This window comes from Trematomus bernacchii, unplaced genomic scaffold, assembly GCF_902827165.1.
Source record: "Trematomus bernacchii unplaced genomic scaffold, fTreBer1.1, whole genome shotgun sequence".
NCBI classification, from domain to species: domain Eukaryota; kingdom Metazoa; phylum Chordata; class Actinopteri; order Perciformes; family Nototheniidae; genus Trematomus; species Trematomus bernacchii.
This window is the reverse complement of record NW_022987852.1, coordinates 294,575-320,593: the sequence shown is the minus strand read 5'-3', so window position 1 is coordinate 320,593 and position 26,019 is coordinate 294,575. Positions and strand designations below refer to the sequence as shown.

Below are 26,019 nucleotides of genomic sequence, written 5' to 3'. Positions count from 1 at the left end.
TTTTATTCCATTCTATTTCTGTGTAAATACTGTTATATTTTACTATATTTTTCTTGTTCTCTATCTGTGTTATTTATTTATTTTTTACTTTTATGTATTCACCATGACATCAAGTCAAATCAACGTAACTTATGCGTGTGGTCGTGTTGCATTCTTCACTGTTTGCACTTCTTTAGTTCTCTAGTCACATAGATTACTTTGACACTGAATAATACATTTAAATATTATGATTTTGGGGTAATATCTGAAGTTTGTAACCCCTAAAGGTTCTATATAACTCTTATTCCATATATTCTATTTCTGTGTAAATACTGTTATATCCGGCAGTGGCTCAGTCAGTATACAGGGGCTTGGAACAGACCTAAAATATGGAGTGTGGACTGCTACTTGGAGAGGTCCCAGTTCACCTCCTGGGCCCTGCCGTGGTGCCCTTGAGTAAGGCACCGGACACCCCCCTTCCCCCCTCACTCCAATTGCTCCATGTATGCACCATAACACCAAGTCAAATTCCTCGTACGTGCCAACCCACCTGGTGATCAACCTGTTTCTGACTCTATATGTTCACATTGTGGTGAATATCTGGCATTATTCATCTCATATATCATATTCTAATTACTTGTATGTAGACTCTTCTTGCACTATTTCAATTTTATTTGTATTTACTTGCACTATTATCTGTTTTATTGTGTTTTACTGTTGGAGGAGCCTCAGATTTGCATCGACATATCTACACTATAGCTATGTACACATGACAATAAAAAGCCTTGAATCTTGAAAAGAAAATGTGGTCATGTTGCATTTGTGACTGTTTGCACTGTGACCACGGAAAGAGACAGTAACACATATTTAAATATCATGATTACAGGGTAAAACCTTACCTTTTAAACCCTTAAATGTATTTTTTTATATGAGGGTTACAGTCATTCAATGTGTGTTAATCATATTAAGGTGATTAGGATCTCTTTGTTTTACGCTGGGATCCTTCTCCCCCTTTGGGGTTCTTTTTTTCATGAATGTCCGCCTCGCTGCACATTATCAGGGTTATTATTGGGTAACACACTAAATAAACCAACGACTTGACTCACGCATGTTATTAAAATTGATCGTATTGCTTATGCTAAGATCAAAATGATCCGTACCAATGTCTGGAACTACAGCGAAGGCATCGCAACTCAAAATGACGACAGCACTGATCGAGGTTTTTCTGTAAAGTCTGTTCACATTTTCTCTTCCATTAACACGTCTTTAAGCACTGCCAGAGGCCATAGAGCAGGGGGGTCAAACTCAATTTCATCTCGGGCCACATCAGCATTATGGTTGCACTCAGAGGGCCGGTTGTAGCTTTCAGACTATATATAATTAAGGATACATATATAAATATATATAAAATAATGTATTATATTACATGATTGCCTCCGCATTGGATTATTATCAGATAGGGTAATAACTTCATAATTAACTACGTCTGAAAGCAGAAGTCTAGGGCAAATAATTGCAATTCTCTTCAGTGAGAATGTCACAAAATGATTTAAAAAGAAAAGCCACATTCTGGAGAAAAAGTCAAAATCAAAAAAAATAAGTGACATTTTGGGGAAAAAAGTCACGTTTTGAAAAAAAAGTCAAATTCTGAGAAAAAAGTCATATTTGAGATGCATTGTGGGACATGTAGTTTATGGGCAACGTGCTTCTGTCAATCGGCATGTAACCGTATAATAAACATACAATATTCTTTGCAAGCTCTTCTGGGGCCGCATGAAATGAAATCACGGGCCGGATTTGGCCCCCGGGCCTTGAGTTTGACACCCTTGCCATAGTGTGTTCCTGTTACTGTTTACTTCCTGTCTGTCCTTAGCAACAGTCTGTTCTCTTTAGCAACAGTCTATTAGCGACAGTAACAACCTCTGGATTGTCCAAATTGACCAATCACAATCAAGTATTCAATTACGTTGCGCAATAAGGCTGCAATGACGGTATTATATCGGTGTAACATGGGTGTCATATGGGTCGAATAAGTGTTATATAGGTAGGAGTGTACGTTGGAACACATATCTGATGTTTTTAAAACAAAATAAACTATACAATTTCAATGTGTTTTTAAAGATTTATGTTTCAATTCAGCATTTACGAATAAATTAGTGTTATAATTTGTCTGAATGTATTTATAACTGTGATTATATGTACGGATTATTGCATTGATGCGTGTTTGTCATGTGCCATCATCTGTATATGTGTGTGTGTGCTGCTATGCCTGTATGACGTGTGTATTTATCTATGAGTGTGTGTGTGTGTGTGTGTGTGTGTGTGTGTGTGTGTGTGTGTGTGTGTGTGTGTGTGTGTGTGTGTGTGTGTGTGTGTGTGTGTGTGTGTGTGTGTGTGTGTGTGTGTGTGTGTGTGTGTGTGTGTGTGTGTTTGGGCCACCTGCTGTGTGTATGCCTGTTCAGCTGCTCTCCCACTGAGTCTGCAGCCAAATAATACTTCATTAAAATACCAATAAATACTCCAAAAATCACTCCAACACCCACGGAGAAAGAAACTTAATTAAAATATCAATAGGCAATTAACTTAATTTCATCTCCCAATAAATAACCAACTGACTCAAAATACCAGACGGGAGCCAAACGTCATTCAACGAGGCGCCCTGAAAGGAGTGTGTGTTTGTGCCGGGTGTGTTTGTGCAACATCATACATGCCGTGGATGTGTGTGTGACGTTACGTGTGTGTGTTCGGATGACGTTATGTGTGTGTGTGTGTGTGTGTGATTTACATGGTAATAAGCCGGGCTCTGGAAGTTTCTATCCACGAACGATAAGATCCGTTTTATTCTTCCTCTGTTCATCCCATGTTCCTCTCACAGCTGGACTTTTGTCTCTCTGCATCGCCTCTCTTTCTTAGCGTTTTCATTCGTCTTCCTCTCTCTGACACACACACACACACACACACACACACACACACACACACACACACACACACACACACACTCTTTATCTCTCTTACTTGCTAATCCAGGCAAACAACAAAAGGTTGAATGTATAGAAGTTACTGAATGGGATGAAGAGAGACGGAGGGTTTCTAAAGGATGGAGCCCTTGTATGTTTATGTGTGTATTCATATGGAAGGCTTCATGATTAGGATGTTAACCTCCCTGTGATCATTTCATATCACTACTTTTAGAAGAGTTAACTAAACACAGCAAGACATGCATACACCAGAGATGGATCCCTGCAGTTGTTCAGGATGTATGGAAGGTATTTTAAAGAGGCCCGATTCTGCTTTTTGGGGTTTTATAGGCTTCTGTGCATGTACATGGTCTGCAGAGGCTATCATCCTGTGTTCCCTCCAGAGGGAGAGGACTCTTTAAAGTAGAGACACTACATATACACCTGAACATCAGCAGGAGAGGACTCTTTAAAGTAGAGACACTACATACTGATATACACCTGAACATCAGGAGAGGACTCTTTAAAGTAGAGACACTACATACTGATATACACCTGAACATCAGCAGGAGAGAACTCTTTAAAGTAGAGACACTACATACTGATATACACCTGAACATCAGCAGGAGAGGACTCTTTAAAGTAGAGACACTACATACTGATATACACCTGAACATCAGCAGGAGAGGACTCTTTAAAGTAGAGACACTACATACTGGTATACACCTGAACATCAGCAGGAGAGGACTCTTTAAAGTAGAGACACTACATACTGATATACACCTGAACATCAGCAGGAGAGGACTCTTTAAAGTAGAGACACTACATACTGGTATACACCTGAACATCAGCAAGAGAGGACTCTTTAAAGTAGAGACACTACATACTGATATACACCTGAACACCAGCAGGAGAGGACTCTTTAAAGTAGAGACACTACATACTGATATACTCCTGGAAATGATAATAACATGTCCTCTCTAAGCAGATAATTGTCGGTGTTACTACCAGCAGCGCTTGTTATGCCGTATTTAAAAGAACAGAAAATTTTCTAACAGCTTTCTTTCTGCAAATAAAATAAGAGATAGTTTTATATTATTTGCTATGTCTGTGCATCCCAGTCTTAACAGCGGTAGCTCGTTTAATCCCCCCGAAGCAAAGCCTTTACTTGTCAGAGTGTGTCTGGTCTCAGCGGGGCTCCTGAAATCATTGCTGTGTGACAGATAGACTGACAGATCAATCTATGTGAGAATGTAGAATAACACAACCTGTACGGCCGGAGTCATCACACGCTCTCCATAGGAAGCGGGGGAAAAGTGGCGGCAGGAATGTAGAAAAGGAGGTTATGTGCGAGGACCAATTTATTTCTCCTGGCAGGGTGGGAAGACCTCTGAGACGCATTTCACATGTCCACATGACAGCAGAAGTCTCAATAATGAAATCCTATCAAACTGTATTTATATCTGGAGACACTCGAGTCCAGAGAATTGACATGTGAAAAGATCTGTAGGCGGCCGGATAATGAACCATCAATCCCTTTGCATTTACAATCATGTTTATTTCTCTGGGCTTCACTGTGGACAGGAAGAAGGTGTTGGTACACAAAACAAACATGGAGGTGTCCACTTATCAGGCTTCCTTTATTTTATAGGTAGCAACAAAACAATTATTGATGTTGTCCTGCTGATGTTCAGCTGGAGTGTCTCTACTTTAAAGAGTCCTCTCCTGCTGGTGTTCAGGTGTATATCAGTATGTAGTGTCTCTACTTTAAAGAGTCCTCTCCTGCTGGTGTTCAGGTGTATATCAGTATGTAGTGTCTCTACTTTAAAGAGTCCTCTCCTGCTGGTGTTCAGGTGTATATCAGTATGTAGTGTCTCTACTTTAAAGAGTCCTCTCCTGCTGGTGTTCAGGTGTATATCAGTATGTAGTGTCTCTACTTTAAAGAGTCCTCTCCTGCTGATGTTCAGGTGTATATCAGTATGTAGTGTCTCTACTTTAAAGAGTCCTCTCCTGCTGGTGTTCAGGTGTATATCAGTATGTAGTGTCTCTACTTTAAAGAGTCCTCTCCTGCTGGTGTTCAGGTGTATATCAGTATGTAGTGTCTCTACTTTAAAGAGTCCTCTCCTGCTGGTGTTCAGGTGTATATCAGTATGTAGTGTCTCTACTTTAAAGAGTCCTCTCCTGCTGATCTTCAGGTGTATATCAGTATGTAGTGTCTCTACTTTAAAGAGTCCTCTCCTGCTGATGTTCAGGTGTATATCAGTATGTAGTGTCTCTACTTTAAAGAGTCCTCTCCTGCTGATGTTCAGGTGTATATCAGTATGTAGTGTCTCTACTTTAAAGAGTCCTCTCCTGCTGATGTTCAGGTGTATATCAGTATGTAGTGTCTCTACTTTAAAGAGTCCTCTCCTGCTGATGTTCAGGTGTATATCAGTATGTAGTGTCTCTACTTTAAAGAGTCCTCTCCTGCTGATGTTCAGGTGTATATCAGTATGTAGTGTCTCTACTTTAAAGAGTCCTCTCCTGCTGATGTTCAGGTGTATATCAGTATGTAGTGTCTCTACTTTAAAGAGTCCTCTCCTGCTGATGTTCAGGTGTATATCAGTATGTAGTGTCTCTACTTTAAAGAGTCCTCTCCTGCTGATGTTCAGGTGTATATCAGTATGTAGTGTCTCTACTTTAAAGAGTCCTCTCCTGCTGATGTTCAGGTGTATATCAGTATGTAGTGTCTCTACTTTAAAGAGTCCTCTCCAGCTGATGTTCAGGTGTATATCAGTATGTAGTGTCTCTACTTTAAAGAGTCCTCTCCTGCTGATGTTCAGGTGTATATCAGTATGTAGTGTCTCTACTTTAAAGAGTCCTCTCCTGCTGATGTTCAGGTGTATATCAGTATGTAGTGTCTCTACTTTAAAGAGTCCTCTCCTGCTGATGTTCAGGTGTATATCAGTATGTAGTGTCTCTACTTTAAAGAGTCCTCTCCTGCTGATGTTCAGGTGTATATCAGTATGTAGTGTCTCTACTTTAAAGAGTCCTCTCCTGCTGATGTTCAGGTGTATATCAGTATGTAGTGTCTCTACTTTAAAGAGTCCTCTCCTGCTGATGTTCAGGTGTATATCAGTATGTAGTGTCTCTACTTTAAAGAGTCCTCTCCTGCTGATGTTCAGGTGTATATCAGTATGTAGTGTCTCTACTTTAAAGAGTCCTCTCCTGCTGATGTTCAGGTGTATATCAGTATGTAGTGTCTCTACTTTAAAGAGTCCTCTCCTGCTGATGTTCAGGTGTATATCAGTATGTAGTGTCTCTACTTTAAAGAGTCCTCTCCAGCTGATGTTCAGGTGTATATCAGTATGTAAGTGTCTCTTACTTTTAAAGAGTCCTCTCCTGCTGATGTTCAGGTGTATATCAGTATGTAGTGTCTCTACCTTTAAGAGTCCTCTCCTGCTGATGTTCAGGTGTATATCAGTATGTAGTGTCTCTACTTTAAAGAGTCCTCTCCTGCTGATGTTCAGGTGTATATCAGTATGTAGTGTCTCTACTTTAAAGAGTCCTCTCCTGCTGATGTTCAGTTGTATATCAGGATGTAGTGTCTTCTACTTTAAAGAGTCCTCTCCTGCTGATGTTCAGGTGTATATCAGTATGTAGTGTCTCTACTTTAAAGAGTCCTCTCCTGCTGATGTTCAGGTGTATATCAGTATGGTAGTAGTCTCTACTTTAAAGAGTCCTCTCCTGCTGAGTTCAGGTGTATATCAGTATGTAGTGTCTCTACTTTAAAGAGTCCCTCTCCGGCTGATGTTCAGGTGTTCTACTTTAAAGAGTCCTCTCCTGCTGATGTTCAGGTGTATATCACGGGTGGAAGTTACACTTATGTTCCACAAGCTAATATGTAGACTCTCTCAAGGTAATTCAACAGTGATTATATGGTTCACAGAAACAGAGGAAGGTTGCATGTTCAGGCCTGAGATTGTGGTTATGGTTTCCACACCTTCTAGTGTGTTTCTACTTTTGTTCTGGTAGTGAACGAGCAGGTAACTATTTTTGCTGTCAGAGTGTGTGTCTAACCTTCGTGTCTCACCTGTTGAAAAAGCCGAGCTTCATTATCTTCCGCCACCTCTGTCTCTCTCCGTCTCTTCATGTAAAAAGTGTCGGGACTTGATTATCGGCCCATGTCGGCGAGCTGTGAACCGCTGGAACCTTCTGACAAAACACACCTGCACTCACACACACACACACACACACACACACACACACACACACACACACACACACACACACACACACACACACACACACACACACACACACACACACACACACACACACACACACACACACGCTTTCACTGCCCATGAAGTCAAATTAATTGACTCGGCCCTTGTTATTTCCTCACACCACTTGAATGTTCCTCTGTAACTGGGGTATATACCAGGGTGTGTGTGTGTGTGTGTGTGTGTGGGTGTGTGTGTGTGTGTGTGTGTGTGTGTGTGTGTGTGTGTGTGTGTGTGTGTGTGTGTGTGTGTGTGTGTGTGTGTGTGTGTGTGTGTGTCATTTTCCGAAACAGTTTGCAGCTCAATCATTTCTCTTTCATCCCTCCATCCATCTTTCCATGTCTTGTGTAATGCGCTCTTCACTCTCAGAGAACACAGGGATTGTAGCTGTAGCAGGCCGTTGACTTGCACTCAAACACAGAACACACTACAGGAAAGGGAAAACCAACAAGCAACAAAAGGCCCCTGTAAACAACACATTTGATATTATTATACTTGAGTATTTTGGTGAGTTGTAATCATTTGAAACACCTGCATTAACAGGATCATCCTTCATCCAGATATTATGTTCACCCACAGATCACACATGTTTTTAGACCACAGGAGAGAAATATAATAGCTTCCGGCGCTCTGTTTGTGTGTTCACGCCGTCCTCTGTTTGTCCATCTGTGTGTGCTGTTTGTTTCGTGTCTTTCTCCTGCAGTCTGTCCTTTAACGTGTCTTTCTGTTGTGTGACTGTGTGTCGGCAGTGTGTCTTCTACGTGGAGCTGCTGGGTGACATTTTCCATTCCAGGTGTGACATCTCTCTCCCCTGACAGCCTCTTATTCTTCTTCACCGACACACACTAAACAACTGCTCTCTGATTTTACCTGCCTCCCACACACACACACACACACACACACACACACACACACACACACACACACACACACACACACACACACACACACACACACACACAGGACCACCTCTGTCTCAGCTCTGCCGCTCGACAAGCTAATTTAGCCAATTACGCACAGGTGTGATGCTAATTTCCCCGAGCTAGCAGCGAGCTCACCGAGGAGGTAAAAATAACAAAATTACACCCATCTGTCCCCCTCCTGGCAGGCAGGCTCTCCCGCTGGGTGTCTGCTTCACTGCCACCACAAAACACACACAGGAGGAAAGAGAAACACTTTGTTGGCTTTGATAATGGAGGAGAAGACAATGGACAGTGTGTGTGTACGTCTGTGTGTGAGTGTGTATGTGTGTGTGTGTGTGTGTGTGTGTGTGTGTGTGTGTGTGTGTGTGTGTGTGTGTGTGTGTGTGTGTGTGTAGGAATCCAGGCTGCAGCCACAGTTGCTTTTCCTCCTTTGTTTGCAGCCTTCAATGGATTTGCAGCGATACACAGCAATTTCCTGTAAGAAAAGAAAAAACAGACTTTCGGTGCTGAGGGATAATTATGTGGAGCTGTGTTGGAAGGCGACGGGGTTAGGATGTGTCACTGTTAGACTTTGTGTGTGTGTGTGTGTGTGTGTGTGTGTGTGTGTGTGTGTGTGTGTGTGTGTGTGTGTGTGTGTGTGTGTGTGTGTGTGTGTGTGTGTGTGTGTGTGTGTGTGTGTGTGTGTGTGTGTGTGTGGAGAGAAGAGGAGGATTCAGAGCTCAGTCACAAAACACAACACGGTCAGAACAGATGGAGGCCTTCAGACTGTCTCAGTTTCAGCAACAAGCCACGGTTTCTCTCTGTGAAAATATTGACGCAACATTACACACACTCACACTTGCATGCAGTTATTTTTTAACACATGACGTCTGGTAACTCAGGTTATCGTCGTGTTATCACCACATGTCGCTGAAGCAGTATGGCAACAATAAGGGTGAAAAAAATTATTTTGCACGTTGACTGATTTTAAAGAGGCCCTGTTCAGATTTGTTTTGTTCCTGTCGTGTGTTATTTAGGTTTTAGTGCATGTCTGCAAAGGCTTGCATCTCAAAGTTCCCTAAGTAGGTGCTGCAGCAGAGGCAGTATGAGAAAAATAAAGCCGTTTTTAAACATTAAAGCACGGAGACATGTCACAGTAGAGGACACACATATGATCTTTGAAATTAGCATGATATGTCACTGCTATGTAAAAGCTTCGACAGCTTCATTTAACTTAAGGATCCTAGAGATCCAATATCATTCAGCATAACAAAGGCCTAAATCTCACCTAAGGACTGCAGATGGAAATGAGCTATTAGCTCAAATCTAGAATAATTCATCTCTTCTCTTTTCTGAGATGAATGTATTTGTATGCATGGTCCTTGTTGAAATAAAGAATAATCTGGTGTGTGTAGCTGCAGGACCAAAGCAAGACTATTAATAAATGACGCACCAGAGACGACCCTCCAAACACTGAAGTGATCAATTAGCTATAGAATATATGAGGATATAATGCAGTGCATTAATAAGATGTAATCATCAAAGTATCTTAGGCAGATTCATTATAATGGAACAATGTTTCTAAATGGGTCTTCTGAAAATGTAGAGATGTAGGAAGATACTGAATCTAAACCGTCCCTGGCCAACTTGAGTCCACACGCAAAGTTATATGATGAGGCCCTCTGTTTTGCGAGCGTCAACGGGGGGGACGGTGCTAGTGGAGCCGTGTCCCCCGTGCCGCGCCACACTAATTGCGCCACATAAGCGCATAGGTGCGGCTCAGTTGAGGCTCCCTCCACAAGATGAGGCCCCCTCCGCAAGATGAGGCCCCCTCCTTGAGGTGAGGCCCCCTCCGCAAGATGAGGCCCCCTCCGCAAGATGAGGCCCCCTCCGCAAGATGAGGCCCCCTCCGTGAGGTGAGGCCCCCTCCGTAAGGTGAGGCCCCCTCCGTAAGGTGAGGCCCCACGCAGTCCGCATGATCGGCCTGTAGGGAGGGACGGCCCTGATTGTTGGATCCATATATTGATGCTGTATCGCTCTGATTAAATCTCAGGTTGGAGTGTTTTTCGTTAATACACTCACAGGCAGAGAAACCCAGTAGGAGTCTGAGGTCAATAGCATGATGAGTAGAGAATGAGGACTTGAACATCAGTTAGAAAAGATATCTTCATCCCTGTTCAGAGGTACAATCATTTTGACTTTAACACAAAGGTCAAAGGAAACAGCAAGATCAACATTTCGGGTGCTAAAAGCAATTATCAGATTTCCATTGAACCATTCCTTCCCCGCTGATTTATCATTTCATGGACTCGGCCTTCACATGGATCTTTAGCGGCCCTGACCTTTGAGAGAACAGACGAGATGTAAATGTGTGATCTGTTGGCTCCACTTAGTGTTGGTTTGTTGTAACAGCAGCAGTTTGCAGGCTCACATGTCAGGATGTGAGAATAGTGAATCCAGTTTGTGATGCTACTGATTCAACAGGGATGCTGAATCAAAGAGGAACTTCACATTTTTAACACTTTATATCAATACATAATTTGGGAATATGTCAATAAGCTAATGACGAGTCCCATGATTGGTTTTATTGCAGTGCTTTGCAACAAATCAAAATGTTGTGATACAAGACAGGTTTAACAGGTGGTTTTACCTGAGCCTTTTTTAAATATTGGTAGGAAACTATATTTAGAAAGTGTTTGAATGACAGACAGGAGAAATTACATTTCAATTATTTATTTGTTTCACTGGTCTTAACTTGTATTGGTACATATCTAAGAAAGAGCTCTTGATTGATTATTTGATTAATTAATATTTGTGTCTTTTCGTCAAATATCACATCCTCAAAACCAGCATTTCTTACTTAAAGGTCACCTATCATGCTATTTGTAGGCAATAGCATAGGTCTCAGATATATAAGAATATATAAAAAACATGTCTTTAAAGTGTTTTGCTCCAAATACCAAACAGGTCACCCATTCTAGCCATGCCTCATATCCCTCTATTTCACTTCCTGTTTCTAAAGTGCTGATTTGGGGTATAAAACTTTAAAAAATAAAAAAGTAGGGGGCTGAGCTCATGGGGGACCCGGCAGCTACCGTCTAAACTAAATACTGCCGTGATGAAACGCCATATCATGGATTATCAAGGATTGTTTCTGAAACAGTATGGAGCTCAAAGGCTTTCTCTCTTGCCGGTTATACCACAAGGTGAGTTCCTTTTTATTTCCTGCTTCTTCACACACATGCTCTCCAGTACAGGTTAGCTCTGAGTGTTAGCGATGCTAATGTAAACACCGACCATATTACGTCCAAAACAGTCGGGCATTGTTTCTGATAGCAACGTTTCTGATAGGGCCGTGGGTCCACATTTCAGATATTACATCATATCGGACGCAAATCTGGATCAGCTCCGTTGTTCTCCCCGTTTTTAGAGATTTGGGTACGGAGGAAAAGAGAGAGGGTTTTATTTCCTGACGCTGCATGAGTTCCCCGACACACCGGGGACACATGTTGATGTAGAAAAGACATCAAAAAGTGACTTTTGCATGATAGGTCCCCTTATTTAATAAAATGTTAAAACCTTAAAGCATAATTGTAAAAAATAGTGTGGTAATCGCTGGAAGATAATTTTGCTATTTTATTTATATTATTATTATTATTTCATTATTATTTATTTTAATTTAATTTGAAAAACATGTTATCATCTTTTTTGTATGTGTTGTATTCGTCCTACCAACAGATGGCGATAGTGTTTTCTCTCCCTGTGGTCGTCAGCCGTTTAATCTACTAAAGAAGAAGAAGAAGAGGAACCGGAAGTAAACGTTCCATGGTCGCTGTCACTAGCTCATGTCGTAGCACTTTAGTTGGACTTTTTCAAGCAGTTAAAATGAACAAACCACAGGAGTTTGATTCGTATGAACTCGAGGAGCTCAGCGATGAGGAGAGAGCTGAGAGCAGGTTGGAAAATAATAAAAACAGCTCAAAATACGGTGTAGTTTGAGCACCATGAGGCTAGCTAGCTAAATGCTAACATGTAAACAAACTCAAACACGTTGAAGACAGGGAACGGTTTCTAGCTAGCGACTGTTGGAATACAGGAGCTAATGATAAGGTTAAACTGTTCATCTGTACGTAGCGTTTTATTGAAGTCATCTTGTTATAATTAGTTAGTGAAGAGGATAGCTGAGCGGGTTTATATAGTTATTTTTCTATTGCTAATGTCTGCTTGTTAAATACTTAAAAGTCAACGCTATTAATAAACACACGCAGTAGAAGGGATGTTAATATCCTTTTAAAGTGCTTTAGAAATGTAACTGATTTACTCAATTACATTTCACCACTGGCAGAAGTACTTGTGCATAAATTAAGAGAGCCCAAAGTCATTTTCTCCAATAATTGCAACATGCTCAAAGAGCCTTCAGCGTGCATTTGAATCCTGTTGCTGTTATTAACGCCTGAATTTCCCCACGGGGATAAAATAAAGTTTCATCTTATCTCATCTTCTCTCTCGCTGTGTTTCAGTTCGGAGGACGAGTTGGAGGTGCTGCTCAACGGGACGCCGGAGCAGAAGAAGAAGCTGATCAGAGAATATCTGACGGGGGAGAGCGAGTCGTCGAGCGAGGATGAGTTCGAGAAAGAGATGGAGGCCGAGCTCAGCACCACCATCAAGACCTTGGAGGGAACATGGACCCCAGCAACAGCAGGTAACACACGCCTGGAGTTACCACTAAATGCCCCTTTCACACCAACGCGGTTCCCGTTCTAGCTCCGAGCTAGAGCTTTTCAGGTTCGGAACCGGTTTCTCTTTTCAGCCCGCGTTTTGTTCACACCGCCCAGAGCCCGACTGGTGCTGCCGCTGCTGTGTCATGACGTCACTGTTTACGTCGCTGATTTGCTCCCCAACGGCGTTACGGAGCTCACAACAACAACGGGCCGGGGACTGCGTTGCTTTTAATCATACGAAGCCAGATTAAATTAAATAACGACTTCTCCAACCTTATACTTTTCTCCAGAGTGCCGTGGTTCATTGTTTATTAATGTGTTTCAGCGGCATTTAGCGACCGCTGCAGTGCTGGCTGCTCTTCCACGGGAGTGTATTCTCCCGTTAGCTCCGGGTTAGCTCACACGGCAGCGGCCGCTGTAAAGTATTCACTGTCTGACTGTCACACAAGCAGCTGATCAGTGTTGGGTGTAACGCAATTACAGTAGTTACAGTGATGTATTACTTTTTGCTGTAACGAAGTAATGTAACTCATTACTAATGACATTTGGGTAATATACTACCGGTTACAATTCTCAGCAGCGCAGTTACAACACATTTTAACCCGAAATGAAATGGTGTTTTGTTTTTTACGAATTGACTAACATCGCGAGACATTCCGACACCAGAGATTGTGCATTGTGCGGGTAGATTAGTCAGTCAGGCTGATGAGCCTGAAGGGTGTTCTTTTCCCCATAATGACCAAGTCGCTGCACATTATCCCGCTTATTACACGGCCAGATACTAAACAATAGTGATGGCAAAATGAAGCTTTGAATGAAGCATCGAACCACTTGGACAATTGTGTCGGAAATAGGTTCATTTCTCGAAGCTTCAGTTACAGCGACCTCTCCTGGCGAAGTGCAAGGCTGCAGTGGGTTTACCGTATCTTTGCCTTGAAAAATATTTGATGCACACACACACAAGACTGAATATCATGTTCTATTTGCAATTAAAGGTTGATAATTGTGTGTATTGGGTTATTGAGAAGAGACTAGAGAGTGCTGGAAGTCAAGTGATTCATTCAGGAAATGAAGCAGTTGCTGCTTCGGACGTCATAAGTCACGTGATTTGAAGCAGGCTTCGAATCACTGCTTCTATGGAATAGGAAGTCCAGGGTTGAAGCTCCGTTCGAAGCTTCAGTGTCAAACTGCCATCACTAGTAAACAAACTAAGGAATCGACTCCCAATATTAATTGAAATTATTTTATTGACTTAAAATGATCGTATTTCTTCCGCTAAGAAAAAAAAAAACCCCTCCGTTCCACGGCGCACCAACGGCTGGAACTGCGACAACAACTTTATGGCAGCACTGTCCAACTCTGGTCACAGTTTCTGATCCACAAACAAGTCCTTAAACACTGCAGAGCCCATACCTTGTTCCTGTTAGTGTTTACTTCTTCTCTGTCTTCTTCTGTTCATTTATCTGACGTCCAGCGCTCCGTCTTTTACTTTCTCTTTCTTGATCCTTCTTAGCAACGGAATTGACCAATCAGAATTGAGTATTCAACTAAGCCGTGTAATAAAAGTTGTTGGTAGCCTTAAGGGCCAAACAGTTGCTGCACTAAACTACATGCTAGCATTTAAAATACCTAGCCATTATTTTGCGGTTATTTTGGTGAAAGTACCTCAAAAGTAATATAAAAGTAGTAACTCATTACATTTCAGAGACAGTAATATTGTAATGCAACTTATTACTTAAAAAAGACAGTAATAAGTAATGTAACTTGCCCAACACTGCAGCTGATACATATCCCCAGTTCCCCTTAAGTGAATGTGTGTCAGTCTGAATTGACGCTGTTTGGCATCACAACGCTGTTATGAAAGTTTCTCTGGTATAACATGGGTGATGTTGGCATAGCAACCAAAGCTAAACTGACTATATCTTGACTACTTGTTGCTATCCTATTGTGGCATAAGCCGTTTTCTACAGGCACATTTTACCGGCGTATTTTTCATTATGATTCTACTTGTGATAGTCGGACATGACAACCTGTGCAGCCCATGTATTGATTCCATCCGATAGCTGCTATAATAACAAACAAAACGTCTGCCTGCTCTCCACAATGATCAATAACAGCGAACGGATGGTCAAAGTAAGGTACAAATAAACAGAATCACACGAAGCCTGGTTAGTGTTGCCTGACTTTATAAAGTGTGTTTGTTTATAAGTGTGTGGTTTGCCTTCTAGTCACTTTGCTCAGCGCTACTGCTTGTTACAACTTTTATTTGCCGTACTCGCCTTTAACTGTTAGCTCAGGTTAATCTCGCCCCCCTCCGACGTAAGCGTGACGTATGCGGTTCTTGCTTCTAGACGGACAACTTTTTGGTGCTCGAAACGAACCGGACTCCGGAGCTATGACGCTGCTCCGCTGCGGGGTGAACAGGAAAACCCGGTGCTTTTCAAGCACCAGCACCGAACCGGCCCTGAAACACCGTTGGTGTGAAAGGGGTATGGGAGGAGATTCAGGTGATAAGGGGGGGGGGGGGGGTTACCTTGGTTGCTGATTGGCTAATGGTTACACAAGACAAAACATCGTTATGACATCATCAAGTGGCCAAAATCTGATCAGGCGTGTGGTGCAGTGCATTGGTGTTCGGTTCAGGGGGTCACAGGTTCAAACCCCACTGCAGTCAGCATGTCGTTGTGTCCCTGAGACACTTCACCCCAAAGTGCTCCTGTGGGGATTGCTCACAGTATTGAGTATGTAAGTCGCTTTGGATAAAAGCGTCTAACAAGTGACATGTAATGTTATGATCAGCTCATTTTCAGACAGGTTTTTATAGAAATGGATCAGGACAAAAAGAGAGAATCTTTGTTCCTGAAACTTTCAGAGTCTCTTTACACAGAGGGGACACATGTTGATGAAGAAGAGGGGACACATGTTGATGTAGAAGAGGGGACACATGTTGATGTAGAAGAGACATGAAGAAGAGGGGACACATGTTGATGTAGAAGAGACATGAAGAAGAGGGGACACATGTTGATGTAGAAGAGACATGAAGAAGAGGGGACACATGTTGATGAAGAAGAGACATGAGGAAGAGGGGACACATGTTGATGTAAGAAGAGACAGTGAAGAAGAGGGGACACATGTTGATGTAGAAGAGACATGAAGAAGAGGGGACACATGTTGATGTAGAAGAGACATGAAGAAGAGGGGACACATGTTGATGTAGAAGAGACATGAAGAAGAGGGGACACATGTTGATGAAGAAGAGACATGAAGAAGAGGGGACACATGTTGATGTAGAAGAGACATGAAGAAGAGGAGACACATGTTGATGTAGAAGAGGGGACACATGTTGATGTAGAAGAGACATGAGGAAGAGGGGACACATGTTGATGTAGAAGAGACGTGAAGAAGAGGGGACACATGTTGATGTAGAAGAGACATGAAGAAGAGGGGACACATGTTGATGTAGAAGAGACATGAAGAAGAGGGGACACATGTTGATGTAGAAGAGACATGAAGAAGAGGAGACACATGTTGATGTAGAAGAGACATGAAGAAGAGGGGACACATGTTGATGAAGAAGAGACATGAAGAAGAGGGGACACATGTTGATGTAAGAAGAGACATGAAGAAGAGGGGACACATGTTGATGAAGAAGAGACATGAAGAAGAGGGGACACATGTTGATGTAGAAGAGACAAGAAGTGGATTTTGCATAATAGGTGACCTTTAAACTTTAGACTAAACACTATCAAAAATAAATGAATCAGATAATAAGGTTTTTAGTTGTAGCCCTAAACAGTTATTGCCCCAGAAGCAGGGTTTAATGATGATTATCCTGCTGCCTTTGTGTTCAAACTAATCTGCAAACTGTCCCTCCGCTGATGTGTTTGTGTGTGTTTCCTCTCAGGCACGATAAGTACCAGACGCAGTACCGAGCCATGTTCGTAATGAACTGCATCGTGAAGAGAGACGAGGTGTTGCGCTACAAGATCCAGCAGGACCTGAAGCGCGGGAAGAGGAAGAGGCGGAGGGGACAGAGAGCGGAAACGGAAACAGAAAGCATAGCTGACGAGACTCCGGAGCCTCAACCCGCGGGCATGAACTCTGAGGAGGTCTACCACCCCGTCTGGTGCACAGAATGCTCCACAGAAGTCGCCGTGTTCGATAAAGACGAGGTTTACCACTTCTTCAACATCCTGGCCAGCCACTGCTGAGAGACACCGGCAGGGAGGTTTTTATTTCAGGGGGTTTGTCCGTGACTTTTCACCTCACTGCAGCTGTTTTAGCTACAGGATTGAAGAAGAAGAAGGAGAAGGAGGAGGACTGATGATTTCTGTCTGAAAGGCCAGAAACAAATTTGATTATAGACACTCTGAGTTGATATCATCGTTGGTTTATTTAACCTGCTTGAAGAGACGGAAACCATCTGAATAGCTTGGGAATGTCAGCGGGATATCATCGATGTGTGACCTTTTTAAATATCTCACAGAAACTGGAATTTGACACAACTCCTTTTTGCAGCTCCTACGATCAGTACTGAACCGTATAAATAATAAAACCCACATTTGAGGCAGAATATTATTACTTGTGATATATTGATTGATACTCAATTTGTTTTGACACCACACTCGACTCTTTTTGATATGGCTCGGTAACTTGGCTAATTAGCATTCATAATCAGTATATACATAATAAATAAATGAGGACGGACACTCCAGTTGTAATAATTTGAATATGTTTTCAGAGGAGAAGTTATAATTGTTGACAACCTGTCCTTTAATAAACACTTAAGAATGTCCTCATAGCTGCATAACACTACATTATGGGATGTTATGTATGACAGGTGTTTGTACTGCTTATGAATGGCAAAAAGAGGGGCTTAAAGTTCGTTACTTGCCTAGAAACCTTTTTTTTTTTTTAAAGAATTGTGAACAACGTGTACTGAGAAGGATATTCTTTGCTTCCTAATAAACCTGCAAGTGCATTCTGTTTAACAAGTTGTGTAATGGTGACATTATTTCTAAATGAACGTGTGTTTGACATTTCTTTAGTCACATTTTAACTGCTGACTATTCTCACGCCCAATACAAATATATCAGACGTAGCTTTCCAACTTTTTAAGATGAAATTTATAGTTTCATGTTTAAAGGCCCTGTAACTTATCAAACAGAAAGTCACGGTACACACACGCATACGCACACGCACACACATACACGCGCACACACACACAAACACACACACACACACACACAGTTAGTTAGACATATATCGAGGCTTAATTCCATATTCAGGGAACCAGTCTCCAGATGCGTTTCGAGATATTGATCCGTCAATACCTTTCAAAATAAACCTAACTATGGAAAGCTAGTCTTATCAATATAGACTCTGAGAGAGGGAATTAAAGACTGTCTCTACGGCCTCTCTCTTGTTATTCTAACGAGGTCTTAAAGCCTTATATCTCAAGTGTCGTTTGTTCTCATTATACATCCGTGCGTTTATCAGACATGGGCTTTTATTTTGAAACTACTTCCGGGAATTCTGCCCCGCCCCTCGCTCCAAAGATCCTCTGGCCTTTTTATTAAAGTAAAAAACAAAGAAATGTTGCAGTCGCTTTTCCATTTACTGGTTTATGAAAGACAGACAATTGAATCGAACGGATGAATTGAATGTAGATTAAATAAAAAAATATTCTGATTCCCGGATGTTGGAACTCCCTACCCTACGTCACATCCGCACGCCCGAACGCCGGACTCTGATTGGCTGAAAACGAGCACCTTATGTTTTACGCTATGGTTTTACGTCGTCTCGCGCAGAAAGGAGGAAAAGAAACATTGAGATAAAAAGAAACAGAAGTCGGCGTTGGTAAAAGTTATAATAACTATGGCTCTGGGAGACTGCTGGAAGAGTTTATCGTGGTTTTACTACCAGTATATTCTGGTGACGGCGCTGTACATGCTGGAGCCCTGGGAGAGGACGGTGTTTAGTATCCTTTTTACAAACAACTGCAGCTAAACGAGCTAATGTGCTAACTGTAGCTACAACGTCTGTAGAGCTAACCTAGCTTTTAGCTCTGATAATGCACTAACTTTTTTACTGAATAACTACATATACTTTGCGTGTGTATAATGTACCAGATAGATAGATAGGTAGATAGATAGATAGAGAGATAGGTAGGTAGGTAGGTAGGTAGGTAGGTAGGTAGTATATGGACTTATAGTATATATATATTTGACAGTAGCAGGAAATGTATACGTATATTGCTAGTCGTTAAACCTGTTCTAGGTGTATTCTTGACAAGAACAAATATTGTTTTCATTTTGTAATAATGCCGAATCAAGAGACCACTCGTATAGTTGTAGAAGAAGTATTTCAGTTTTGTTTTTGGAGTGGTTTTCTTCTGGTTATTGAGGATGCAGAGTCCATTTCTGACATTTTCAGCATCATAAATGGCCGTTTTAACCATAAAATGGCAATATCTGAACTTTCTGTGGGCTAATTTTTGAATAATTTTGGTCAATTTAGAAGTTTAAATTGACTCTGGGTCATCTGGGTTGGACAGATTGCCTATTTATTTGCCAAGAATTTAGGTAATAAGGTTCATGTTGTGCTCTCTATATCCAATATTTGCAACAGTACATTACATGTCACTTGTTAGTCGCTTTTATCCAAAGCATAACATTCAGTACTGTGGACAATCCCCACAGGAGCAATTTGGGGTGAAGTGTCTTGCCCAGGGACACAACGACATGCTGACTGCAGTGGGGTTTGAACTTGCTACCCCCTGATTCGAAGTCCAGCACACTATCCACTGAGCCACAGCCTCCCTACTTTCATGGTAATTAAAATCAGCCCACCGAGGGTACACATATTGCCACCAATCCTGTAGTTGTAGAAGAAGTATAACGTTTTGTTTATTGGTCAGTAGAGAGCACTTACTTTTCTACCTGATAATCCTAATGAGGTTGTGTTGGCGTTCATTTAGGCTTTTTACAAAATGATACTACTTGCTACAAACTTAAATATGAAAAGGTTAAACTATGCACACCACATAACACATCGACGGTTTCTCATTTCTCTAACTCCCCTCCTCGACTCCGAAAGAGAGGTGAAGTCCCGCCCTTCTCCTTCCGACCCATGGGACCTTATTTCGGAAAAATAATGTATTGAAGTCAATGGAGAGAGAAAGATTATCTTTCGATCCCGTTTGAATTGTGCCATGAATTACACATATGATGTTTGTCAATCTTAAAAAATAATTTCCATGTCAAAAAAGTCACAGTTTGTCGTAAAACTGTTGAAATATAAGACTATGAAAAATACGCAACTAGAAAGACTACAAATCCCAGAGTCGCGTAAGTGATGTCATAACGTTACACATTACACTCGTGTTACTCACCGAAACCTTGTAAAGCCGGTCCCGCATGCTGGCTCTTAGGAACCGACTCACTCCCCTTGTGTGTATGCACAGCTCTCAACATGCCCAGACTTGGAGTGATTTTCACCTCTTTTAATACTTTCCGCCTCATTCTGAAAGAAAGAAGTGAAATGTGCCAACGTGACGGCCGTCTGGGTGTGTGGTGAGAGACGGGAGATGTAGTTCATTGAGAGGTTTCACACAAAAAAAGTGTTACTACACAGTTTTACGACACATTTTTATTTTTTTGACTTGTAAAATTATCTTTTAAATTGACAAACATCATGTGTGTAATTCATGGCTCAATTCAAACGGGATCGAAAGATAATCTTTCTCTCTCCATTGACTTCAATACATATTTTTTCCGAAATAAGGTCCCATGGAGCTCCACCGGAGAGGGAGGGACTTCGCCTCTCTATCCTCGTGTCTTAGTCCACAGGAGATGCGAGCGGGGGACCCGAGGAGAGAGGAGGGGAAGCAGCAGGCGGTTAGAGAAATGAGAACTCCTCTCCTCTGAGCGGTCATTTTAAAGAGACGTCCATTAATGATGACAGGAGGCACAGCAGCCCTCTGTCTGATGGACAGATGTGTTCATGACGACTTATATATTTACTTTTAATTCATTCACAGTGCGGTATAATTAGACAATAACAGGCTACAGATGTGGACATCAAACAATCAGAATCAGATAAGTATGAGAGCACTCTCATAATAACGTAACACTATCAGAGACTAATTCTGGATGTAGATAATGTACCGATCGGGGATTGTATTCGTTAAATTGTAGTAAGTGAATCAGAAGTTATTGACAGTTGCCAACTAGTTTGAAGTGTATTTTTAACTAAAGTCATTATTGTTTTGATTTTTTAATAATGCAGATTCAAGAGACAGATCCTATAGTTGTAGAACAAGTGTAAATATTTGTTCCATGAGATCTGTGGATGAACTTATTAATGAAAAATCGTTTAATACATAAGATTTGAAAGGGAGCCTGGCTTGATTGACTCAAAACTGTTGGAGGAGGAGAACAACACTCAAACATATATTTAAAGAACAACAAACAATTCATTTAATCTTGATTGCCGATTTAAAGGCTACGAGCTAAAGTATTGGAGAGTGTTCAACACTTTGTTTTAGTTATAACTTACCTTTGACTATAGGCAAAATAACGTTTAATAGGTTGAATTGTCAGGACAGGCGGTGTCAAACTTCCTGTCCACAATCAGGTCACACATGCTGGCAAATAAAAGTTACAGAATATGTTTTATTTGGGAGGCCAGTTTCATCTATTGTGGTTAATAATGTAAAAGTTGATGGTGTTATGGCTGCACTTTGACCTGTGGAGGCCTTCAGTGTCACATTATGTAGATGCTGAATCATCTTCCGACAGTTAGTATCACCCTCATCCCCTCTTGCCCTGAGGGTGAGGTGTGTGAGTGACTGTTTTTCTGTTTCTCATCACTACGAGTGTTCCCCCATATTTGCTGCTCACGGATCATGCTGGTGGTAATCATTAAATACTTGTATACTAATGCCATATACTCATTGTTCTAGATTTGATGTAGTAACCAGGTTACTACAGTACATGTAAACGTGCACGATCACCTGCATATCTTTATTTCCTGAGTAACCTGAGTGCATATATATATATATGTGCTAGTGACTTTTTACAGTCCACAGAACACATGTATTCATTTAAAGGCCACCTATTATGCAAAATCCTCTTCTTCATGTCTCTTCTACATCAACATGTGTCCCCTCTTCTTCATGTCTCTTCTACATCAACATGTGTCCCCTCTTCTTCATGTCTCTTCTACATCAACATGTGTCCCCTCTTCTTCATGTCTCTTCTACATCAACATGTGTCCCCTCTTCTTCATGTCTCTTCTTACATCAACATGTGTCCCCTCTTCTTCATGTCTCTTCTACATCAACATGTGTCCCCTCTTCTTCATGTCTTCTTCTTCATCAACATGTGTCCCCTCTTCTTCATGTCTCTTCTACATCAACATGTGTCCCCTCTTCTTCATGTCTCTTCTACATCAACATGTGTCCCCTCTTCTTCATGTCTCTTCTTCATCAACATGTGTCCCCTCTTCTTCATGTCTCTTCTTCATCAACATGTGTCCCCTCTTCTTCATGTCTCTTCTACATCAACATGTGTCCCCTCTTCTTCATGTCTCTTCCACATCAACATGTGTCCCTCTTCTTCATGTCTCTTCACATCCACATGTGTCCCCTCTTCTTCATGTCTCTTCTACATCAACATGTGTCCCCTCTTCTTCATGTCTCTTCTTACATCAACATGTGTCCCCTCTTCTTCATGTCTCTTCTTCATCAACATGTGTCCCCTCTTCTTCATGTCTCTTCTACATCAACATGTGTCCCCTCTTCTTCATGTCTCTTCTTCATCAACATGTGTCCCCTCTTCTTCATGTCTCTTCTACATCAACATGTGTCCCCTCTTCTTCATGTCTCTTCTACATCAACATGTGTCCCCTCTTCATTCATGTCTCTTCTACATCAACATGTGTCCCCTCTTCTTCATGTCTCTTTCTACATCAACATGTGTCCCCTCTTCTTCATGTCCTCTTCTACATCAACATGTGTCCCCTCTTCTTCATGTCTCTTCTACATCAACATGTGTCCCCTCTTCTTCATGTCTCCTTCTGACATCAACATGGTGTCCCCTCATTCTTCAATGTCTCTTCTTCATTCAACATGTGTCCCCTCTTCATTCATGTCTCTTCTTCATCAACATGTGTCCCCTCTTCTTCATGTCTTCTTCTACATCAACAGTGTCCCCTCTTCTTCATGGTCTCTTCTTACATCAACAGTGTCCCCTCTTCTTCATGTCTCTTCTTCACATCAACATGTGTCCCCTCTTCTTCATGTCTCTTCTACATCAACATGTGCCCCCCTCTTCTTCATGTCTCTTCTACATCAACATGTGTCCCCTCTTCTTCATGTCTCTTCTTCATCAACATGTGTCCCCTCTTCTTCATGTCTCTTCTACATCAACATGTGTCCCCTCGTCTTCATGTCTCTTCTTCATCAACATGTGTCCCCTCTTCTTCATGTCTCTTCTACATCAACATGTGTCCCCTCTTCTTCATGTCGCTTCTACATCAACATGTGGTCCCCTCTTCTTCATGTCTCTTCTACATCAACATGTGTCCCCTCTCTCCATGTCTCTTCTACATCAACATGTGTCCCCTCTTCTTCATGTCTCTTCTACAAATCAACATGTGTCCCCTCTTTCTTCATGTCTCTTCTTCATCAACATGTGTCCCCTCTTCCTTCTTCATGTCTCTTCTTCTTAATCAACATGTGTCCCCTCTTCTTCATGTCCTCTACTACATCAACATGTGTCCCCTCTTCTTCATGTCTCTTCTACATCAACATGTGTCCCCCTCTTCTTCATGTCTCTTCTACAATCAAACATGTGTCCCCTCTCTTCTTCATGTCTCTTCTACATCAACATGTGTCCCCTCTTCTTCATGTCTCTTCTACATCAACATGTGTCCCCTCTTCTTCATGTCTCTTCTTCATCAACATGTGTCCCCTCTGTGTAAAGAGACTCTGAAAGTTTCAGGAACAAAGATTTTCTCTCTTTTTGATCCATTTCTATAAAAACCTGTCTGAAAATGAGCTGATCAGATTTTGGCCACTTGATGTCATAACGATGTTTTGTCTTGTGTAACCATTAGCCAATCAGCAACCAAGGTAACCCCCCCCCCCCCCCCCCCCCCCCCCCCCCCCCACCTTATCACCTGAATCTCCTCCTAGAGCACCATTGAGTTCTTTGTAACCAAATCTCTCTCAGAGGGGCGTGGGGGGGGGGCTCCTTATTTTCATCTAAAGTAACAGACAGAGAATCAGCACTTTGGAAACAGGGCTGAAACAGAGGGGATTATGGGTAATGCTGCAATGATCTGTTTGGTGTTTCAGCCAATCAGAGACAGGCTCTGGATATATCTGAGACCTGTGATATATTGATGAAGAAGAGGATAATAGGGGACCTTTAAAAGCTCCGTTTTAAATGAATACAAGTTATTTTCCCGCCTCCTACAGATTGTGTATATAATGCTTTCTTGCTGTAGAAACCTAAATCTCCTTCGTCAGTTCCTCCTTAACTCCTCTTCTTCAGACTCTCTGTTGATCTCAGTTGCCGGCATGGCTGTTTACACCGGCTACGTCTTCATGCCGCAGCACATCATGGCCATCCTGCACTACTTCGAGGTCGTCCAGTGACACGAGGACCAGCTCTTTCCCTCCAAAGGTCCCGTCTGACTTCCTTGTCTGCGTTCTCCAGGGCTCGAAGTGTGGATCGTTTCCAACCATCGAGGCAGAACCTCCCTCCTCCTTCTCCTTTTGTCCAATTCCCTCGCAAAGGTCAAAGCTCTGAACATCGTGTTTGAGGTCACGTTGGACAATCTTTTTCCCTGGGACTGTTTCATCCAAAGTGAACAGCGTTGGGCTCGAAGGCAAAGGCCTAAGAAGAGGGTTTGCCCGGTTTCCTTCACTTGTTTTTATTTTTAAATCAAGCTCACTTTACTGTTTTTACAAAATGTTTGATTACATGATTGTTTAAAAACTGATTAGACCATTTCTTTTATTCCTTTAAGACGTGAAAACCAATGTTGTCTTAGAGTTTTATGCAAAGAGGCTGACGTCCTTGATACTCCTTTATGAGCCAAATAAGATTATTTCATCAGGAGCTTTGGGTGAGTAAGTCAGAGCAACTTCAGCCATCTGTTATCCTTATTCTCCGCTTCAGAGAGAGGGGCAGGTTGTGTAAATAACGTGTAATCTGGGAGGGGTTGAGATATGAGATCTGTCTTATATTTATTGTAAATAAATGTGATTAGTTTATTGTTTTACTCTGGAAATAAAACTCCAATCAGAATCTACCTTTTATCAGGTGTTCCTTTTCTTGTAATTTTAATTTGCCAAAGATTCAAAGGTACACCAGTCGCCAAAAATGGGGGCATTTGGGGGAACCTTAATAGCCGCTTTCACACCAAGTACTTTGCCGTACTTAGTTCCCAGCACTTAGTTCCCAGCACTTAGTTCCCCCATGGCACTTAGTACAGATCGCGTTCACACCGGAATAAGTCCCTGAGGGAAGATTACGCAAATGAAGCCGCTGACGTCACTTCGTCTTCTTCTGCTTTGGGTTTACTGGCAGGCCGCAAACCACTTCACGGCGTATACTGCCACCCGAAGTCCCCGGCCGGAAGTCCCCGGAGTTGGGCACTGGCTTCAGTCGAAGCTGCTGGGACTCCCAGCAGCTTCAACTGAAGCCTTCAGAGTAAATCGCCAGAACGCCGACACCTCCTCATCTCCACCGCTCCCATGTTTTCTTTTGTGTTGTCATAAGTTAGTCTCTCTGCGTTGGTGCGCGATGCTAATGCTAATAATGCTAATGCCAGCAAATACAATGGCGGCTTCAGAGTTTTACTGGGCGTGGTTTGCAATTCGCCCAGTCAATCAGAAATTGGTACTTTTTTCTCCCCAGGATAGTCCCACCTCTCTAGCAGGCACTAAAAAGGGGGGTAAAAGTTCTCTGAACTAAGTTCTCTTTTTGGTGTGAACGCAAAATTCCAGACTATCGGAACTAAACGGGAAAAGTACTCCGGTGTGAACGCGCCTAATGACTATTTCATAATAATATAACTCAGGCTTAAAAGGAAGTATAGCCTGGAAGATGTAGTCATTATTAACAGCAGCCAAACATTTCTCTCAGCTTGGAGGGGATCAGACGGCTCTTGGGTGGAAGCT

At 42.0% G+C, this 26,019-nt stretch overlaps 2 protein-coding genes across 2 annotated transcripts; both read left to right on the top strand.

Moving 5' to 3' along the window:
• The first annotated feature begins 11,852 nt into the window (after positions 1-11,852).
• eapp (e2f-associated phosphoprotein) lies at positions 11,853-17,815 on the top strand. The gene is given in 4 exon segments (XM_034113457.1): positions 11,853-12,059; positions 12,624-12,805; positions 16,691-16,697; positions 16,699-17,815. Coding segments are annotated over 4 exon segments (657 nt in total). The 5' UTR covers positions 11,853-11,928; the 3' UTR covers positions 17,036-17,815.
• Positions 17,816-18,599: 784 nt separating this feature from the next.
• On the top strand, positions 18,600-25,153 carry sptssa (serine palmitoyltransferase, small subunit A). The gene is made up of 2 exons (XM_034113461.1): positions 18,600-18,804; positions 24,386-25,153. The coding sequence occupies exons 1-2, from the start codon at positions 18,702-18,704 to the stop codon at positions 24,487-24,489; spliced, it is 207 nt and encodes a 68-aa protein (XP_033969352.1). The 5' UTR covers positions 18,600-18,701; the 3' UTR covers positions 24,490-25,153.
• Positions 25,154-26,019: the final 866 nt, after the last annotated feature.